Consider the following 17,930-nt stretch of genomic DNA (forward strand, 5'->3'; position numbering starts at 1 on the left):
AGTTGTGTTGTGATGGATAAACGGAAAATGTCATGTGTCATGGAAGTGGCACCAAGATTTGTGCCCAGCATACTGCCATTTGTACTCATACATACATAATAATACATACATAATCAGATAGTCATCATCGTCAAAATTTAAATACTCAATACAACAAAACTACTGTACAGCAATACATTCCATATATCAAAATAACATATAAAATTACATACACGATCAAAAGACCACCAAGATCCTTAATATAGTAATATAAAATCTATTTTCTTAATATATAATACACCTGTATCATAACAGTAATAGCACCTTTTTCCTGAGTATTTATTCCATAGTCCATTGCATTCTAGCAATAGGCAACAGTGTTTATTTAAATATACATTTTATTCATTCATTCATTCATTCATTCATTTATTACAGTTAAAAAATCCACAAAGGGGTCTGCTTCAAATAAATCACACTGACAGATTCCAAACAACATAACCGCTTCATGGGGAAAATTAAACAGAAATAAGAATTAAATCATAAACAAAACAATGTCCGTAGATTACCACGTAATATAACATCATGATTGCAATGTTAAACTAAACATTAATATGTAGCAATACATGAGACATCTAAACATGACATAATAATATCTTAACCCAGCATCTAAGTGTATTTTATAATTTTAAACCTTTGTAATTTATTATTATATTATTTATGTTTTATGTTATTGTATGAACATCTGTAAACATGAATTAAAATAAAGTTTTTATTCTGATTGAATGGATATATAGGAGCAGTAGTGGCTTTAATTTTGACAAAATACTGAAAATCTGATGCATTAGTAACAATTGTAATACTGTGAAATATATATCCATACAGAATGCAATTTAATAGATTAAGAATAAGTTATTAGTGTATATCTGCCTGATGATGGCTTTTCATCATAAGCTGAAATATATAACAAGATACCATTGAAATCAATAAACTTGTTATACATAGTTAATGTGAACACAATTTTTAGAGCCATTGTGTTGTGGTGACAGATAAACAAACAATCAGTATAAGTTAACACAACCGGCTGCATTCTTTGAAGATTGTAACATTTTCACTTTATTATTTCATATTTTCCAGAATATTACCGTAAAAATTGTTGTATACACGTGTAACAAATTTAAAATTGACACTCTGTAGCTGCAAAACACAGCTTCTTCTGCTGATGAAACTTGCAGCCTATCTATTCAGACTGCATTTCCCTTTGATAGGAGAGTATAAAATACTCTGATTTCAGAGCTAGTTATTTTAAATTGATCATAGCCAGTCCACATGTGTATTATAGAGAGTGCCTTTTTGACCATTTATTGTAAATACCATATTCCAAATATGTTCTGGACAATTCCTTCCTCCCAAGCTTTTGTCTTCATGAGGAAGTTAAAGCCAATTGAATTCTATCATGTATCTGGCAAATAGTAGTGGTGGTGGACTTTCTTATATCACTGTTCAAAGGTATCATAGTCATAGTGCAAATTTTGTGTAAAGCCATTTGGTATTTCATAATTGCTAACCAAAAATAAAATGTTGCCGAACTCCCCACCCCCATCCTCTAGATCCTGGCTTTTTGATTTTGTAGATGATGCCTAGATCTGTAGCAACATTTTTGGCAACACTTTCAGTTGTAGTTGTGAAAAGTCCTTGTACTGAACGAAACAGTATGTCACAGTCAAGTGATCAGGCTACTTGCATATTATGTGGGAAGTCCTGGATTCATTAATCAAGTTGGAGACAGGTTATGCAGACAGGCTTTTGTAGTTTCCCACAGACCCTCCAGGCACCAGGATAGTACTTCAAATTAAGCCATGACATTTTCCTTCCACATCTTTTCTAATTCATTATTCATTAATCATTTAATTTTATGCCATATAATCTGAGCTGCTAAGGCCATCAGTGTAAACCATAAATTAATAAAAAGATGATAGGACATTATTTTGAAAACAAAAATATTATGCCTTAAATCATATAAATATGTTCATAAATTAAAATATTCATCACCCCAGAACCTTAGGGCTTATTTGTGGTTTGCAAAGTATTTGAGAAGCAACTTCATATGTCGGTAATTTCTGTTCTTTATTTACAGTCTTGCATGATTATGTGTTAATTTCTGTCTATATTTCTGTCATGTATGTTGCATGTGCACCTGACCTCTACATCTGTGTGTGTATAGCTCCTGTTGCTGAAGAAGCTGATCCTTGTAATCCATCACCTTGTGGGCCCTACAGCCAGTGTCGGAATGTGAATGGGCAGGGAGTATGTTCATGCCTGCCAACTTACATCGGCAGTCCGCCAGGTTGTCGACCTGAATGTGTTGCAAGTTCAGAATGTCCCAAGAACAGAGTGTGTGCTAATCAGAAATGTGTTGATCCTTGTCCTTCACCATGTGGTCTCAACACTAGGTGTGAAGTTATCAGCCATAGTCCAATATGTAGCTGTCGCCAAGGTTTCACCGGAGATTCCTTCACTCAATGCTATGCTATTCCATGTAAGCAGTCTCATTTCTGTACAACATCAGATGAAGTCTTATTACCCATACTCAACAGATCTGATATGGTATCTGAAATATAGAGCTATCACTTCTTTGTAAGATAAATGTTTTGATTGTTGCTGTTTATCACTTCCCAGAATCAAATTACTCACATATTTCCTGTGGATTCATGCATTCAAGAAATGTGTTGTTCTGAATTTCTTATATTATTACTTCTATAATCTCTGATTTAAATTTTGTTCCCTTTAAATTTTAGGTATTAAGGATGAAACAGTAAATGAAACCAACATATTCACTAATTTACTCAATTACCTACTATTTTATGAGGGCAATCAAACTTGATCTAAGATGTCAAATGTCCATTACTGAAATATTACCACTTCTACTCAACCAGTAAAGCTATTTGGATAGAGCTGTTATGTTTTCAGAAGAGAATATTTCAATAGCTTTTATTCATAACTTCCAATTTAGAATTTATCATTAGAGGCATTTTACTTATGAATTAAATTTTACAGGCATTTCTTTTGCTGTACTCAGTATGTGCATAAAGTGAACTAAAGCCACTCAATCCAGTTACAGTCTGAACTGGTATAGGGTTGTTTTTAGTACTGCTGTTTCTACTTTTATTCCTCCAACAACCATTTTTGTTGTTACAGTAGGCTATTACCTGACAACTATTATACTTAAACAGCAGTTTCCCTTCTGTTTACAGGACAGTATGTTGAATATTTCTGGCAATGAACCATCTATAGTAAAATGGTTTTGGTCATATGAATACAGCATTATATTTAGTCATAATTTATTGTCGCTGCACACAGGTGGCTTTGTTCAGATATGTTGGCTCCAGCTATAATTAGTCTGTATAAAAATTTCACTTTAAAATTAACAGTATGTAATATTTACAACTTTAGTAGATAGAGTGTCATGTGGTCAGCACAACGAATGCTCATGGCTGTTAATTTCGGTTTTCTAGACCGGAGCTGCTATTTTCTTGAAATAACTCCCCAGATATCCTCACAAGACTGGGTGGACCCCATTCCAGACCCACTACTTCTCAGAAAATTTGGTAGCGCCGATAATCGAATCCGGACCTATGGATCTGTAGCCAGGAACTCTTACCACTAGACACTAACAATGGTCACTTGGTTGGTATAGTTCACTTGCGGACAGAAACCACAGAGTTTTAATATTTACAAAGCAAACATACTTTACACACATGCACGCACACACACTACATCTCCATGAACACTCACGAATTCTGGGATATCATATTAGAATATAACAAAAAGGAAAATTGTAATTTAAGGTACTCTTCTGGTGTGCCTGGAGGGACTCTGGGAAAGTAATGCATATAGGGAAGATCATGTCTGTGTGTCTGCATGTCAGATTATTTCCTGTCACCAGTTAGATAATCAACTGGGTCCATGTAGAAGAGATCTTTTAGAGATGATGATAGTCACCCAGTTGGTCAGCAAATTTTTCTTCTTTTTATGGAATCTGGAGGTATGTTACAATGGAAGAGCATGAGGCTGTCCTGATCCAGTTGAATATAATCTGAAATTTACTGTCTATTCATTTAGGATATACATTAATATTATTCTTCCATCCATGTCTGTGCCTCACAAGTGGTTTCCTTTCTTTAGGTCATCCAACCAAAATGTCATATACATTTCTTCATTTCTACTGTACATGCTGCATTCCCACCCATTTCATCAACCTTGACATGATCAGTATATTAACCTTTAAATGCTGGACTTCTGAAATGGTGGTAAGCTTGAGCTGGCAGGAGTTTATTTAAATGCCCATTGCTGCTCGGTGTTTAAATGTCCATTCCTGTTAGGGCGCTTAAACAGTTTTAAGCATTGTATTTAAAAATGCTGTATCTAACTCAATTTCTGTGCGTTCATAGTGAAATCGAATACTGTAGTTTCATTTCAACCTATATATATATATATCAAGCAGATAACAACAAAAATGGTATGTACATCAAATTTTACTATGTATTTTTAACACATTAATCTGCAAAATCTGCAATAAAAGTACAGGCTCGTGGATGAGTTTGGGCATAACTCATACGTATATTCTTTTTTGCTGTTGTTCACTTAGGTATCATTTTAATTCCTCTATTATGGTTTTACTCAGGTCTGTCTGGTAATTACCACATTTAAAAATAAATATTCAGGACTGTGCATGCACTTCTACTAGCGGCATTTGCACGCGCTTCCACTAGCGGCATTTGCGCGTACTTCCACTAGCTGAGTTTAAATGTCTGACTGGCCAAAATGGGGTACTTTGTCCACGATGACCATACTCATCACCGGCCCGATCAGGGCACTCCAGACGCTAAAGGTTAACATTTGATTGTGCTTATGCGCAGGCTCCTCATTATGCAGTTTCATCCAGTCTCCAGTTCCTTCTTGCCTCTTATGTCCAAACATCCTCTTAGGCACTTATTCTCAAATGCCTCATTCTCTGTTCGTCCCTTAGGGTGATTTATCACATTTCATGTCCTCAAAAAAGAGAAGTTTTGTCGATACTAATATTATATGTTTATGTAGGAGATGTGGGGCACGCGGTAGCATAGTTGGTTGAGGCACTATGCTACAAGCTGGAAGGCCATGGGATTGAATCTCAATGTCATTGGATTTTTTCAATTTACTTAATCCTTCCAGCTGCACTATGGCCCTGGGGTCGACTTAGCCTCTGACAGAAGTGAGTACCAGGAATATTCTTTGAATGTTCTTGGGGGTAAAGGGCGGCCAGTGCGTAAGGCTGACAACCTTACCACCATCTATGAGCCGATTGTTTAGAAAATGTGGGAACCTCAACATCTCACAAACCTATGGGCCTCCACGGCCTGTTACAGGAATACCTTTACTTTACTTTTTTACTTTTATGTAAGAGATGTGAAGATAAAAGATTCTAAACAAAATTGTAGCAAATGTTTTCCAAATTGAAATTTGCCATTAATTTAATTTAAGAAAATTATAACATTAAGCACTTTCTTTACACTGTCCTGTTTCAAGGTGCTTTTCTTGAATATGAGTTTAATCCATGAAATGGTTGTTTCTGAACTTGGAAGTGGTCATTAATACATACATATGTGACCATGCACACAGAATTAAACAACACGGTTCCAGTAATTTCATAATGGATCTAAAATTACAAACAGTAGATAGTCTGGTATCTGTCATGTGTTCTTCACAGCTAATTCTTGATTTATGTATGAATGTAAGATAAATACACCATAATATAGGGCGCCACAGTGTTGAGAGGCCTCCAAGTACTGAGAGAAAAATCAACACAAGACAAACACAACATTATCATGAAAAACTAGAAAGATAAATGGCTGACCGAAACTTGTCAGATTGGAATGATAGAAACAGCACACATGGGAAAATCTGCAAAAAGGAAAACCATATTTAATGGACATTGCTCTTTGGTGTAAGTTTGTGGTGCAGCTGTGTGATTGTGCCAAGTACATTATGGCTTTTACACATTTGTGAAGTTCCACATGAATAAACATATGCTTTATTTACACACACACACACACAGGCACATATGTAAATTGATATTTTGTTATTAATTAACTTCCTATTCAATGTATAAAATATATGTTAAATTAACTTCTATCATGGAAAAATCTTTCCATATAATTATTGAAGCAAATTATTTTTATTAAGCATTCTCTCTACATAATACAAGGAGGGGCCTCGTCTTTATCAGAGCTTAGGGCTGTGCAAGTACAGAATATTAATGTGGCTGTGTTCAGAGCACCTTGTGTTAAAATATTTATCAGCAAAATCACCCACATAGGTGTGGGGCAACATGTCTGTCACTTAATAAAATTTTACATCAACTGTAGCAGCCATTTCATTTGGGAGGTTTTTGTTCAGTGTTTCAGAATTTTGTGATTCTATTTAAAGTTTCAACATTAGTAGAGTAGGAAATAAATAAACAGATTAGTGAACAGTATTTAATATGCAGTATGACATGAGCTAAATAACTTATTTATTTAGTATGAAATATTGGAACCATATTCGATATATGTGCAGCTTGTTACATCATGACACCTCTGAAACTGAGATTTAAGTGCCTTGAAACGATGCATGTGTGTCTGTCCTTAGGAGACCATCATGGATTTTGAGAAATTTGGGGCATGCACCACTGATCATTTTCTTGTTAGAAGCATCCATCCATCTTTTCACTCCATCATTATCTCTCTCTCTGTCTCACTCATACATGCAGTGATTATTTCTAAAAATATAACAGCACTGCTATTTGTTAAATTATTGATGATATTGTCATTATTCTGCTTTGTAATTCAATGCCATCACCAAATTCTTACTAGTACATTACCCTGTGACAAGCCAAGTGCCAGGTCACAGAAAAAGCCCTCAGCCTGAAGCCTGATGATGTGATACTGTGCTGCCTGGTCAGCATTATTTCACACCCCAAGGGCCAGTGACAGATGAGTATGGAGCAGAAGTGGAATAATAATCAGCAGGGGAAAACTGAAGAAACTCAGGGAAACCTTGGTCTACTGTTACTTAATCTGTCATGAATCCAACTTGAAGTCGTCTGGTAGGCTCTATGGTGAGAATCCAGCATGTAACAGCCTGAGTGGCATTGCCTCAGTTTCTTGCCATATCAGTTTTGAAATTTGGAAAGTGATACTTGTTCTGACATCAGAAACCAGCAGTTTCTTACTAAATCCATGTTACTCTGACATGTGCCCAATCAGAAGTATTTTAGTTGCTGACGTATATTTTGGATATCATTCAAGTAAAGAAGTTGGCACAAGTTTACAACCCAATTTGTGGACATACTTCCTTCACCCACAGAAGATACTTCATTACATAATTAAATTTATTTGATTATTCCACACTTAAGTGAGGTTTAAGTGAACAGAAACACATCTCTTAGTTTTCTAAGGTCCATCAGAACCAAAATATTAAAGTGTAGATTTCACATGTAAGATCTTATATTTAATTATTATTTGTACTGATGCATTAGTAACTAACTTCATGGAGTTGAGCCCTTTTTGAGAATCTGACAGTTGCTCAGCTATTCAAAAATTTCCAGATATTTCATTGTCATTGTTCCAAGACCCCTGCCACTGGTTCCTATCCTGAGCAAGATGAATCTGGTCCATACCACTCCAACCTAGTTCTCGAAGTCCCAGTTTAACATTATACTCCCACCTACATATAGGTCTTCCTAGTGGCCTCTTTCACTCTGGCTTTTCCACCAAAGCTCTCTATGCATTCCCCTTCTTCATGCATGCTATATGTCCTACCCATCTCCAACCTCCTGTTATTTCATTCCTCTTCAACCCAAATATTCTCCTAAGCACCCTATCCTCAGACATCCACAGTCTACATTTTTCCTTTAATGTCAGAGGCCAAGTTTCAGACTCATACAAAACTAGAATCAAAGTTATAGTTTTGCAGATTTTAATTTTTACGTTCTTAGCAAAGAGACAAGTAGACAGAAAGTTCTGAACAGAACTTTAGTAAACTTTACCAAAATTTAATCTGCTTTTGATTCCCTCCTAAATAACGTTTGGATTTTTTCCTGTCATTCCCCGATATTTTAAGTGTTGCACATTTTTAAAGGATCTGTTAACTATGCTGTGATCTTGCCCTGCATTGTGGTGAGAAGACATCAACATATACTTAATTTTTTCTGGTTTACTTCTAGACCAACCTTCTTGCTAGCATCAGTTTGAGCTTCTGTATTTCTCCTTGTGGTACTTATGTTATCATCCAGTAGATTTAAGTTATCAACATAGACCAGAAGCTGAAGTGTCCCAATCAATGTCAGTCCCACATGGTTTGACCTTCCTGATGGTATATCCTAGAGTAAAATTGAAATGCAGTGGTGAAAAGGCATCTCTTTGTTTTGACCATTTTAAATAAGAAATGTATCCCACAAATATTAACCATTATGGACTTTACTGTAGGTTTTGTTCAGACATATTTTTCTAAGCCTAACTGCTCTCATGGGTACCCCAAACTCAATGAGAATATCTTACAGTACCTCCATCCTAATTGAATCACAGGCTTTCTTCAAGTCTACCAATAGCTGATGTACTGTATCATTGTACTCCCATTTTTTTCTCCAGTATCTGACAAATGCAAAAAGAAATCTCATCAAGAGTTCATCCGTTATGTCAGAACCCATTCTGATGATATCCAGCAATTTCATCTGTAGGTAGCCTTGAGAGATGGATGTTAGCTAAAATATTGCATGAAGTTGATAACACTGATTTGCCTTGATAATTACTACAATCAGTTTTATCACCCTTCCTGTATATTGTTACAATAATAAACTCCTTCCACTGTTGAGGCAATTTTTCCATATTTCAAATAGAACTGTTGAGTTTATGGACCTCAGAACCTAATGTTTCACCTGCTTGAACTAGTTGTGCTGGAATTGATCAGCACCTGGTGATTTATAAGTTTTAAACTTTGCAATATCAATTTAAATCTCAAAAAAACTAGGTTCAGGTACCAACAGCTCAGCTGTATTCATTTCCATCTGCCTAACAGCACTAACCATATGTACATTTAATAGGTGAGATAGGTAGTTCTTCCTCCTAGTGAAAATGATGTGGGAATCTTCAAGCAGATCACCGTTCTCATCCTTTACCAAGCTAGTTCTAGTTTGGTAACCATTCTTAAATTCACTTATTCCTCTACCTAAATAATTAATATTCTTGTTATTACAGTGTGCTGCAAGCTAATTAATTTTTTCTCTGAGATATTCCATATTTTTTCTTCCTGATATTTTTACTCGATGCTCGAGATGGTTCAGNTAGCTTCACATCTTACATTGTTAAGATTATCCCACTTTATTTGGCTAGGATTCTGTAACAGTTGGGGTTGTTTCCTTTGATCTTATAGTCTTGAACACCTTTCATCGAACCATGGCATCTGTTGCATTGGCTGAAAATTTTATGTTCTCTCTAATAATTTCCCAAACCCTATCATTATGTAAGGTTTCCAAAGTTGCAAACCTGTTTGAAATTTTAACCTGATAATGTCCTTTACCTTCTACCTCATTTAGTTTCTTGAACTTCAGTCTCTCCATATATCAAACTTTTGCGTTGTTCACTTGTTTACTGCCAGTTTGTCTTTAACTTTTACAATCATTAGATAATGCTTGATATCACAGGTCGCTCCCCTGAACATTCGGACATCAAGTGATCTTCAGTTCTATCTCCTGTCTGGCAGAATGTGTTCAATTTAATTGTTTGTCTTTCCATCAGGAGATGTCCAAGTGAATTTATTAGTGCTGTGGTGTGGGGGAACATTATGCTCTTTGACAGATTGTTGGATCTGACAGAGTTTACTACTCTAGCTCCATTATGATTGCTAGTTCTCTGTCTATGAAGGAAAGTAAGTAAATAGGCCACAAATGGATATAAAACGTAAAGCATGTGATATTGGAACCTGGAAGAAACATTTCCAACATTGATAATCTTGTATCATTGTTTTACCAATGCGCCGAAACCCGCAGCATAGAAGTCTTTTGACTGTTGTCTCAGCAACTTCCACACCTTCGTTTTAACCTCCTTATCATCAGCAAAACCTTTGCCACCAAGGTGGTTTTTAACAGACCAAACAGATGGAAGTCACTAGGGGCCAAGTCCAGGCTGTAAGGCAGAAATTCCCACTGTAGTTGTTGAATTCTCCCCAGCGTTGCTCGGGCTATATGGGGTCTGGCATGGTCATGATGAAGCAGTACCCCTCTTCCCAGTTGACATGGACGTTTTCTGAGAGTTGCATCTTGAAGCTTCAACAGAACTCTGCAGTATGATGGAAAATTCACAAATATAAATCACTCCGTCCAATGTGACCTGTAAGTTTTTTACTACATGAAAAATTTAACACCTTTACATGTTTCGGTCTCTGTGGACCATCTTCAGAGGGCAAACGTCACTACAAATAGGAAACCACCATCACATAAGTTGTTTAGACGTAAAGTACGTACACTTATATGCTACAATACATAGTACACAAAATTGAACATTTCACAAACACAGCACTTTCCTGGGAATGTAAAGTTTTTTATAAACTCATGGAAAATTCACTTTATTATTTATGTATTTATTTATTTATTTTAACTGCAAATGGGATTTTACCCGTTGGCAGTGGTACTGCAATAAGACACAACACGTAAATAACACACATCACACAAAATAACACACCACACTCAAACAAAACACAGCACACAAGCTACACAAACAACAAAGGGCACACTACACGCAGTGAATACAATTAAAATACACTTACAACTACAATTATATAAAGTAATATTAATAAAAGTGAACATAGTATAAACTAAACAGTAACAGTAATGAAATACATAATGTCATGAACTGGTGCACTCACATTTCACCATGACCTTCCCTTCATTCCACTTCACTACACTTAACACACCCTTCACAGCCTCACCACAATTTACCCCACTTCACATCACTTCACTTCATTTTGGATGATTTCCCCCACGCACTTGATCAGCCCAACTTAAATCGCTGTGTAAAATTATGCCCAAGTATTTACAACTGCTCACTTCCAGAATTACTATGTCCCATAATGAATAATTTAGTGGTTCCGTCACTCGGGCTCTCGTGAAACAAACTGCCTTGCTTTTAGCTAGATTAATTATCATCTCATTTTCAACCGCCCAGGCCCCCAGCCTGTTCAGATCTGACTGCAGCTTTACCATTCATTCATTCATCAGTAATCTGTCAGACGACAGGTCCACAGTCTCTTCCAAAACAGTTCCTCCACTTAATGCGATCTCAAGCTTTCTCCTTCAATTAAAATACCCTCTTCTGTCCCCAAGGTCATCCAGCATCTTCTTACGTCTTCTTACTCATCTTCTGGGCACTTCTATCCACCCCTCCGGTTTGTTTTGTCTCCAGAGGAAACATCTCGCATACATGGTATCTCTGTTTTTTGAAAGATACTATCGAGGAAAAGTGATAATGTGGTAGTTTTTCCATTTGCTTTCCACATTGCAGTACAACAGCCGTTCAAACCACTCTGGTCACGCCTGTTGCTATACAAACTTGAGCCATCTCGAGCATCATTTGCTCTCTGTTTCAAGTCGCTGCTGATGACGCTGCTTCCGGCATCAGTTTTTGGTTTTTGGTGTCTCTCTTCGTCTGATGCCTACCCTTTGACCTGTCCAGCAAGGGAGGCCCTGCNAGCTACGCTACAGCTGGTATAGCTCTCAGGGTCCTTGGCATTCCCTTATTCATACAACTACTTCCAAGGCCGCAATTTTCGTAAACAGCCGATCATGGGGGAAGCAGCCGATCACCATGCTTCTGAAAATGGGCTAACAATACTCCCTGAGAATCCCAATACACGGTATGCATCAACTTCCCCCAGCTGGTGGCATAACCTTAAATTCCAAGCTTTTCAGTTGAAGATGAACTGGGAAGTTTCCATTGCACTGAAACACGATTTGATTCAGATTGGTAATGAGGCACCCATAATATGGCCCCAGTAACAATCCTGTTAAACATATCTTCTCTTTCATCCTCCTACCATAAGAGATGTTGCCAGGATAGGCCCATTCGGTTAATTTTTTCCTGAACCTTCAGTTCTCTGGTCACCTACAGTGTACACACTTTCAGAAACTTCAAATGATCATGCATTATGATGTATGATAAACCATGGAGAATCCCAAGTGCAATTGCTACACTGTCTATGGTTATCCTGTAAGCTTGAATCAACTCTTCCACCCTCTGCACAGTTGCTTCTGTCGCAATTTCATCAAGGTGGCATGGTCGAGTATCATCTACGGCTTTCAGATGTTCTTGAGAGAATTTCTTGATCCAGTTATGACCGCTGCACGCGACAAAGACTTCCCACCATAAACAGGAAACATTTCTTTATGAATGTTATTTGCATTGAGTCTCCTCTGTCCACAGAAAACGCACAACAGGACGCTGTTCTTCAGCAGGACACTCCTCAAGTGTGGGTGCCATTTTGACTACTGAAACAAGTTACTTAATGACACATAAAAAACCTATTACTTCCATCACAGCTGTTTTTCTTCCATTTGTGACCTATTTACTGACTCTCCCATGTACTTTGTCACTAACGTCTCATAGCAAAATTTTCATGTGTTTCTAAGGGAATTTGTGGAATACTTGTTCCAATTTCTCGTACAAGCTTTCCTTCATACAAGCTGTATCCTCTATTGGTGCATTAAGATTCAAAACGATGACATTACACCACTGACCTCTTAGTAATGTGTATGACATTGCATCACTAAGAAAACTGTACTCTCTTAACTGCTGATATGATTTTCTTATGTACAAAAATGCCGCAACTGAAACTCATATTCCTAATTCCCATTTCCATAGGAAAATGTATAAGCACCTGCTTGTTCAGTGCCTCCCGTGAATCATTTGACTTCCTGTGCTCCCATTGTATCTAACTGACACTTTGCTACGTGTATTTCTCTTGCAGCTGTTGTCAGTGGACCTGCACTGTATGGTCTCCTTACCAAATCTCATGCCCATTTTCCTTTGCTAAAGTTGATTCAGACAGTCAAAGTCTGAGAACTGTGTGAAAATTTGTAACAAAATTATTCGTTTATGGTGAGCAGTTGTAGCCCCATGCCAAACCAAAACGCTGGAGAACCACCCTTTGTCGGCTGGCCGTGACTGCTTGTTCAATGTACCCGCAGCTACTCCATGTCTGGAGCTTGCCTCCAACAGATGACGCACTATACTGTGGTCACATTGGCCCAGCTTACCATGGACTGATGCACTATTACAATTATAAATTACATACATTGAAAGTAATCCAGTTATTTCTCATGTTTCTTATTTTAGAATTAGATTATGACACGTACGGTTCAGTTACACCATGTTTGGTGTGTCCCTTGTCACCACGGCATGGCACATCCTCAGGTTGCGGATGGAGGAGATGCCCTCCATGTATGGATGGAAGCTGTGAATGTATTGAATAAGCAGTTGCGGACAGCCGACAAGGGGTGGTCCTCCAGGTTGGGGGTTGGGCGTTTGGCTAACAACTCCTCACTGTAAAAAAATAATTATCTTATGAATCTCACCTGGACGGACCCTCTGGATAAACAACCTGGGCTAAAGAAAATTGTCATGAGATTCGGTATGTGGAACATCAGAAGTTTGTAAAGGGCAGGTTCGCTCAGGGCAGTGGCAGAAGAAATCTTAAAATATAAGTTAGATTTAGCAGGAGTACAGGAGGTCAGATGGGATGAGGCGGCATCGAACCAGCAGGCAAATATACATTTTTCTATCTAATGGGAATGAAAACCATGAATTAGGTATAGGCTTTTCCATACATAAAAGAATCGTATCAGCAGTTAAGGGGGTAGAGTTTGTTAGTGATAGGATATCATATATATTAGTAAAAGGTCGCTGGTGTGATATCATCATTATGAATGCTCATGCCCCAACAGAAGATAAAATTGACAACATAAAGGACAGGTTCTGTGAAGAACTAGAACATGTATTTGATAAATTCCAAAGTACCATATGAAAATTTTGTTAGGAGATTTCAATGCCGAAGTAGGGAAAGGAAGACATTTTCAATCCAACGATTGGGAACGAGAGTTTGCATGAAATTAGTAATGACAGTGGAGTTAGAGTAGTAAACTTTGCCACACCGAAAAATCTTACTGTCAAAAATACAGTGTGTCCACAAAGTCCCATCTGGGTGTTGAAAAATTGTGGCGTGCAAACAAATTGAGCTAGTCATATTCGGTTTGCGGCAGATCATAGTGGAACGCTGGAAGTTTTTTACTGACCTCAGTAGACCTCGATGTGGGCTCCCTTGGTAGCACGGAGAATGTCCAGACGATATTCGAGCTCTTACCATGTTCTGTGGAACATGTCCGCTGGAATAGCTGAGATCGCATTTCTGATACGGGTCTTCAGGTCATCAAGTCCGTTGACTGGTGTTTGGAACATGCTGCTCTTGACATAACCCCACAGGAAAGAATCTAGTGGTGTTATGTCTGGTGAGCGTGGAGGCCAAGGCATTGGACAGTCTCTGCCGATCCATCTTCCTGGAAATGTCCTGTCTAGGAACTCGGATTTTTTTCTGTAGGGTTATGTCAAGAGCAGCATGTTCCAAACACCAGTCAACGGACTTGATGACCTGAAGACCCGTATCAGAAATGCGATCTCAGCTATTCCAGCGGACATGCTCCACAGAACATGGCAAGAGCTCGAATATCATCTGGACATTCTCCATGCTACCAAGGGAGCACACATCGAGGTCAACTGAGGTCACTAAAAAACTTCCAGAGTTTCACTATGATCTGCCATAAACCGAATATGACTAGCTCAATTTGTTTCACGCCACAATTTTTCAAAACCCTGACAGGACTTTCTGGGCCCACACTACAATGTTTCCGCATCGTAACATCCATAAATTTACTTGGACATCTCCTGGTGGGAAGATACACAATCAAATCGACCATAGTTTGATAGATAGGAGAGGGCGTTCAAGTATACTTGATGTCCGATCATTCAGGGCAGCAGATTGTGATACTGACCACTACCTGGTGACGGCAAAGATTATGTAAAGACTGGCAGTGAACAAACAAACAACGCACAGAGTTCATATGGAGAGGTTCAATCTCAAGAAATTGAATGAGGTTGAGAGTAAATAGTAGTGGTGGGGCTGAAATCTGAAATAGGTTCGCAAATTTGGAAAACTTGGCACACTTAGCTGGATGTTAATAAGCTTGGGTAACTATTACAGAGAATATAAAAATTTCAACCAAGGAGAGTCTAGGTTGTTATGAACTGAAGAAGCATAAGCTATTGTTCAATGAAGAATGCTCAGCGTTAGTAGACCAAATAAAACAAGCCAAATTGCAATGGATACAGGATCAAAGCAAAATAAATATGGATAAGGTGAACAATATAAGACATGAAACCAGCAGGCATTTTGGGAATAAAAAGAGGGAATATCTGAAAGACAATATTTATGAGCTTTCAATAAACATTAAGAACAAGAACATTAGAGACCTATATAAAGGAATACGTGACTTTAGGAGCGGTTACCAACCTATAAGTAACTTAGTGAAGGATGAGAATGGTGATCTGCTTGCAGTTTCCTACAACATTTTGAATAGGTGGAAGAACTACTTCTCTCAGTTATTGAATGTACCTAGAGTCAGTGATGTTATTCATTCATTCATCAGTAATCTGTCAGACGACAGGTCCACAGACAGATAGGCAGGCAGAAATGCATACAGCTGAGCTGTTAGTACCTGATCCTAGCTCTTTTGAGGTTGAAATTGCTACTGCAAAATTGAAATGGCATAAATCGCCAGGTAGTGATCAAATTCCGGCAGAACTTATTCAAGCAAGAGGTGAAGTATTACATTCTAAAATCCATCAGATAATTACTTCTATTTGGCATAAGGAAAAATTGCCTGATCAGTGGAAGGAATCTATTATTGTACCAGTTCACAAAAAGAGTGATACAACTGACTGCAGTAATTATCAGGGGATATCATGCTATCAGCTTCATACAAAATTGTATCCAATATTCTTCTCTGAAGATTGAGTCCATATATAGATGAAATTATTGGGGATCATCAGTGTGGGTTTCGACGTAACAAATCAACTACATATCAGATCTTTTGCATTCATCAGATACTGGAGAAAAAATGGGAGTACAATGAGACAGCACATCAGCTATTCATAGACTTTCAGGAAACCTATGATTAAATTAGGAGGGAACTATTGTACAATATTCTGATAGAGTTTGGGATACCCACGAAACTGGTTAGGTTGATTAAAATGTGTTTAAACGAAACATGTAGAGAAGCCCATATAGGTAAACATTTTGTCTGATAAATTTCCTATCCCGAATGGTGTAAAACAAGGAGATGCTTTATCATCACTCCTTTTCAACTTTGCTTTAGAATATGCCATTAGGAAGGTCCAGGAAAACCAGGTGGGACAAATTAAAAGGGACACATCATCTGTTGGTCTGTCCCGATGATGTAAATCTGCTGGATGATAATATAGATACCGTAAGGAAAAACACACAAGCATTAATTGATGCAAGTAAGGAGGTTGGTCTGGATGTAAACAGAGAGAAAACTAAGTATATCTTACTGTCTAATCACCAAAATACAGGGCAAAATCATGACATAAAGACAGGAAACAGATGTTTTGAAAATGTGGCACAGTTCAGATATTTGGGAATGATGATAACAAATCAAAACCTGATTGAGGAGGAAATTAAGAGGAGACTGAACTCAGGTAATGCTTGCTACCATTTAGTCCAGAACCTTTTATCTTCTCGTCTGCTGTCCAAAAACATAAAGATTAGATTATACAAAACTATAATTTTGCCTGTGGTTCTGTATGGGTGTGAAACTTGGGTCTCTGACAGTAAGGAAGTAACATAGACTGAGGGTGTTTGAGAACAGGGTGTTNTTGAGTAAATAAGTATGGTTTAGTTACAGGCAACAAATCAGATATAATGAACTGAAGTTGAGTAGAGGTGATAATACCTTAACATCCCCTGAAATAGTTCATGTTGTATATAGTGTTCCCTCTTAGATGACAGTTCTAGCAGTTCATATCTTTTACAGCTCCATTACCAACTCCAGTTCAACAAGTGCCCATAGACCCTTGTGTGCCATCGCCATGTGGGTCTAACTCTCAGTGTCAAAATAATGGAGGAACTCCAGCTTGCTCATGTCTACCGACATTCATTGGAATGCCACCTAATTGCAGGCCTGAATGTGTTATTAATTCAGAATGTCCCAGCAACCAAGCATGCATTAGGGAAAGGTGTCGTGACCCATGCCCTGGATCTTGTGGTGCAGGGGCACAATGCAACGTACTGAATCATATTCTTGTATGTACGTGTCAACAAGGATATACTGGGGATCCATTTACTAGATGCTTCCCTAAACCACTGCCATGTAAGAAACATCATTACTCATCTGCTCACTGCTATACACTTATATTAATATTTCACTGTGTACATAAGAAGCTGCGCAATGCTAAACTAATATTTACTTTACTATTTACAGCTATAGAAACAGTAAAAGATGATCCATGTAATCCATCTCCCTGTGGTCCAAATGCACAATGCCTAAACGGTATTTGTACATGTCAAAATGAATTTCAAGGAGATCCATACTCAGCTTGTAGACCAGAATGTGTCCTAAGCACAGAGTGCCCAAGAAACAGAGCATGCATAAGGAACAAATGCATGGACCCATGCCTAGGAACTTGTGGACAGAATGCACAGTGTGTGGTTGTGAATCATATATCAATCTGCAGTTGCCCACAGGGATACACAGGAAATCCCTTTGTGAACTGCAGATTATTGCCATGTAAGCATGTCATATCTTATTTCAT

The 17,930-nt window shown here is 37.8% G+C and overlaps 1 protein-coding gene across 1 annotated transcript in view; it reads left to right on the top strand.

Moving 5' to 3' along the window:
• LOC111868671 overlaps nt 1-2,737 on the top strand; it is a gene marked incomplete at its 5' end in the record, with an annotated part of 256,954 nt that extends 254,217 nt beyond the window's left edge. The window contains 1 exon segment of the mRNA XM_033753134.1: nt 2,430-2,737. Coding sequence (XP_033609025.1) covers nt 2,430-2,617 — 188 coding nt within the window.
• Nucleotides 2,738-17,930: the final 15,193 nt, after the last annotated feature.

The sequence above is a fragment of the Cryptotermes secundus genome, unplaced genomic scaffold (genome assembly GCF_002891405.2).
Source record: "Cryptotermes secundus unplaced genomic scaffold, Csec_1.0 scaffold832, whole genome shotgun sequence".
Classification (NCBI taxonomy): domain Eukaryota; kingdom Metazoa; phylum Arthropoda; class Insecta; order Blattodea; family Kalotermitidae; genus Cryptotermes; species Cryptotermes secundus.